Here is a 5,076-nt window from a genome sequence, read left to right on the forward strand (position 1 = left end):
TTCATACTGGAGAGAAGCCTTATAAATGTGGAGAATGTGGCAAAGCATTCAGTAGGTCCTCAGTCCTTACTGTACATCAGAGAGTTCATACTGGAGAGAAGCCTTATAAATGTGGAGAATGTGGCAAAGCCTTTAGGAGGTCCTCAATATGTATTCTTCATCAAAGTAGTCACACTGGAGAGAAGCCTTATAAATGTAGTGAATGTGGCAAGGCCTTCTGTAACTCCTCAAACCTTAAGCGACATCAGAAACTTCATACTGGAGAGAAGCCTTTTAAATGTAGAGAATGTGGCAAAGCCTTCATTGTGGTTACAGACCTTACTTATCATCAGAGAGTTCATACTGGAGAGAAGCCTTTTAAATGTAGAGAATGTGGCAAAGCTTTCAGCAGGTCCTCAGCCCTTACTGTACATCAGAGAGTTCATACTGGAGAGAAGCCTTATGAATGTAGACAGTGTGGCAAAGCCTTTAGTAAGTCCTCAAACCTTAGTAATCATCAGAGAGTTCATACTGGAGAGAAACTTGATAAATGTAGAGAATGTGGCAAAGCCTTTAACCAGTGTTCCTGCCCTATTGTACAGCAAAGAGTTCATAACTCCTTACAGTTACAAGGAGTGCCATTATTACTTTACCAGCAGTGAGAACTTACTCAGCGCCATAGAATTCATACTGTGATGAAGCCTGATGAATGTGAAAAATGTGGAAAAGCCTTTAAAGATATTCGTGATTTACTGTACATGAGAGACTTTATAGTGGAGAGAAACTTTACAGATGTAAGGAGTGAGGCAAATCTTTTCCTTGTCAGTGTGATCTTATTGAACATCAGATAATTCATTGTGAAGAGAAGCCTTACAAATGTGAATAATTAGGCACATTTTAAAATGACCATTGGTGTCTTTCTCAACACAATACAACTTGTACTGGAGAGAAAACCTAAAAATATAGTGAGTTTGTCAAAGCCTTTAATCAGGAGTGGTGTCTCACTCAACAAAAATATATTATGGAGTGAAACATTACCAAAGGAGAATGTGGCAAAGCTTTTAACCTGTAGTCAAACATACTTGTAATTGGAGTGCATGATTCTAAATAGAAACAATAAAAATATAAATAATTTGCCCAAAGATTTAACCAATGATCCAGTTTCATTGAGCATGATCAAATTAAGCTTTATAAATTGTAACACATGTGCCAAAGTTTATATCCTCATTTATATGTTATTCAACATCTATTATTGCTGGAGTGAAGCCCAGGAAATATAAAGAATGTGGCAAAACAAAGTTTCACTCGGTACGTGAACCGTATTTGAGATCAGAATTCATACTCAGGAGAAACAATGAAAATGTAAACAATGTCCAAAAGTCATTATTCCACATTCATAATTTATTCCTCACATTGAAATTCCTAGCAGAGGGAAACCCTAAAACCAAAGAATGTGGGAAATCCTGTAGCTGGACCTGCAGTCTCAGTCAATATGAAGGATTGCAATTTGGACTTAATTCTATGTTCATGATATAGGAGGAAAGACTTTTGTTAAAAAGATATGCTTCTCAAAAGCCTAAAAAATTTTCCAAAGCATATATTTGAAATTAAATTTTAAAATATCACAGGATTCACACTAGATGAATAGTCAATACTTTTTAGGTATAATGCTAAATGAGAATACTCATAGAGAATAATTCACTGTTTAAATGAACATAAGTAACTTTTAATATGCTTGAATATATTAAAAGAAGCAACGTTTCCATAAGTATAATTACTTAGTATTGTCTATATTTATTGACATTATTTGAGACATATGGAAAAGGAAATATTAATGTGATTCTGCTCCTATATCACTGATGCTACCATGTTTTATTCCTGGTGTATGTATGAAATCATGGGGTTGTTACTGCCTTAAAGACCTGTGAACTCTTGTATATTGAGTGCATTTCACTGACATATACTTTTCCATGGAATATTGCATTTATTGTAAGGCACACTGCTTGAAGACCATCTAAATGGAGATGGTGGTTGACTTAGAATGTTGTTTTATGTGATCACGAAGGGCATTATAAATTTTGACTAAATTTGCCAATTACACTTACAGGAAAATATGGTGGCAGTTCATTAAAATCCTGATGTATCTTCATAGTAGCCATAGGTAGAAGTGATGAACATTGGTTGATATGGTGAAATAAAGAAGATATCAGGCATATCTGAGAAAATATAAGACAACTCATCCCTAAGCACATAAAATTATTGTATGTTCATGTTTTCTAAATGATTAGCCTCCATTCAAAGACCAGATGAAGCACAGTTATAACATCAGAATGTCATAACCTTCCTGGCGAGTTCAAGATGACTTGAAGGAGGGCAGACAACACAATAAATACACTATACAAAAAATATAAATTTAGAAGGCATTTGGAGGGCCAGGTGGAACCTCTTTCGTGAAGAACTCTGAGATTGGGTCCTACCGACTTTGAATACACATTTGCCGTTTAGCAATGCATACAGGCAAATCAAAGGTAAAGTTTGGTATACAATGTAAAGATTATCAGATCAGGAAATTGCCTCGAGCCATTGCAATCACAGGAGGGCAAACTTGTGCTGATATTCAGCCCTGCTAAATATCAAAGTTCATTCACCTTCCAATGTCTCTTTTGCACTTTTATGCTAAGTACTGTTTGCTTTAGCCTCCAGCTTCAGAATATTAGTAATATATCTTAAATGTTTGGATTGTGCATTTTGACAAATGGTTGCACTTACAGTGTTGGTTTTCATACTTTATTTAGAGTATGGGTGAACTTACTATTTTTGTTTTTTTTTTTAAATATATATTTTTTAATATATTTTTATTGATTTCAGAGAGGAATGAAGAGGAAGAGAGAGATAGAAATACCCACGATGAGAAAGAATCATGGATCGGCTGCCTCCTGCAAGTCTCCCACTGGGGATCGAGTTCACAACCTGGGCATGTGCCCTTGACTGGAATCGAATCTGGGACCTTTCATTTCGCAGGCCGACACTCTATCCACTGAGCCAGACCGGCTAGGGCTTAAGTATATTTTTATTGATTTCAGAGAGAAAGGGAGAGGGACTAAGAGATCAAAACATCAATAAGGGGAGAGATTTATTGATTGGCTGCATCCTGCATGCCCCACACTTGGGATTGAGCCCACAACCCGGGCATGTGCCCTGTTGGGGAATGGAACCGCAAGGTCAACACCTAACCTGTGAGCCATGCTGGCCGGGCTATTTTAATTAATAAAGCTGAGTGAGTGTGGATGTGTTCATGTGTTCAACCTTCAAAGTTGTAGGTAACAGTATTGGAGTTGGTAATGCAGTGTAGGTATGTCACTAGCAAACCCTTTTCCAAGTGGCCTTAAACTTTAAATAATGTGAACACATTTCTCCATTGTTGATATGTTTTTCTTGTTCTTGTATCTAGGGGGACATTATGATAGTCACAATGAATATGACATAAGTGTTTTTGAGAGTTCAGCTAAACAACGTTCTGATGTTGCTGCCATGGCCTTTATGTTCTTTAGCAAGGAGCTTTGAAGTGACACTCCCCTTTTCCACAATTGTGTGCACTACCTCAGGTCCTCTGTGCCCACATTTGAGTGCTAGAGGAGCTCAGGCAGAGGTTGGCGGCAGGTGCTGGTCTGGGGAGCCCAGAGAGAGGGTCGCTGGGGAGGGCACCCAGGCACTGTCTTGAGTACTAAGTGGCCTTGGTTCTGCAGTTCAGAGCTGCCAGGGGAGGAGAGTCGGAGCTGAGGTTCTGCCCCACTGCCAGGCACTACTGCTGGCTTTCTCTACTTCCCTTCCTGAGTTAGGAAGTCTTCAATTTTCTAAATATCTGTTTTGTTCATAAGTAATCTTAATTTTGGCAGCTACTTATGATAACCATAATACAATATGGTCCTGATTTAAAAAATGAGCCCTAACCAGTTTGGCTCAGTGGATAAAGCTTTGGCCTGCGGACTGAAGGGTCCAAGGTTCGATTCCGGTCAAGGGCGTGTTTGTTTTCGGGCACATCCCCAGTAGGGGGTGTGCAGGAGGCAGCTGATCAGTGTTTCTTTCTCATAGATGTTTCTAACTCTTTATCCCTCTCCTTTCCTCTCTATAAAAAATCAATAAAATATATTTTAAAAAAATAAATGAATTGATTTGCAGGCATTACTGAAAGCATTTACATGTGATTGATCCCTGATTCTACAACTTACCATTAGGAAATGATGTGAGTATCCATTTGAAGTCTGGCAGTCTAAATGCAGGACATAGCCCTGATCTTTTTAATTTTGTTAAATACCATCATTTATTTTTAGAGACAGTGAACTCCTTTGTTCTGATTGGATTCAGAATGTTACCAGATGGGTTCTGAGGTCAGGGTACGTCTGCCTTAGTGCCCCTCCCTTTAGCGTGTGGGTTCTCGACTGTGTAGGAAAGATTTCACACCAGTCCAGGTGGTTTTTGAGAGTATGTTTATTAAAGCTGTGAAACAAAGAGAGAGCTTAAGGTAGGAGAAGCAAGAGGAGAGAGTCTAGAAAATGGGGGCCTTAGAGCCCATTTCAGGGGATTAGTGTTATATTGTAAATCAGCAAGCTAGACAGAGGATGCCTTAATCAGTGAGCCAAATTTTGGAGCCTTTATTATGCTAGTGGTCTTGGAGGAGTAACCTCTCGAATCTGAGCAAAAACATGGAGGAAGCCTTCCCCTTTTATATCTTTCCAGCCCTTTGTCTCCCAAATAAGGGATTTTGCGGACCTTTTGCAGACTTTACAAAGAACTCTATGTAAGTTATTTTTGCAGGCAGCTTGTAACCTTGAGCACAGTACATTCCAGACAACTAACAAATACCTGGTATGGGAGTAGCTAGAAGTGGCAACAGAGCAGCTTGCAAGGTCAGATAGTTGAACTTATTTTCCCTATTATTTAAGCAAGCAAACATTTACAGAAGCCAAAATAGCAGGGTTAAAATTTCAAACAGCAGATTTTTCACAGAATAGGGATTACAGTAGCAAGTTGGAGTGCCTATGCATCATTAGCCTGGGTCAAGCTGTGTTGCCCGCTGCTTGCCTTGTTGCAAAACTC

At 38.8% G+C, this 5,076-nt stretch overlaps 1 protein-coding gene across 1 annotated transcript in view; it reads left to right on the forward strand.

Annotated features, from left to right (window-relative positions):
- LOC102248581 (zinc finger protein 420) overlaps positions 1–728 on the forward strand; it is a 102,153-nt gene extending 101,425 nt beyond the window's left edge. Inside the window, 1 exon segment of the mRNA XM_014534320.1 lies at positions 1–728. Coding sequence (XP_014389806.1) covers positions 1–641 — 641 coding nt within the window. The 3' untranslated portion in view covers positions 642–728.
- The last annotated feature ends 4,348 nt before the right edge of the window (positions 729–5,076 follow it).

This window comes from Myotis brandtii, unplaced genomic scaffold (assembly GCF_000412655.1).
Source record: "Myotis brandtii unplaced genomic scaffold, ASM41265v1 scaffold1289, whole genome shotgun sequence".
Taxonomy (NCBI): domain Eukaryota; kingdom Metazoa; phylum Chordata; class Mammalia; order Chiroptera; family Vespertilionidae; genus Myotis; species Myotis brandtii.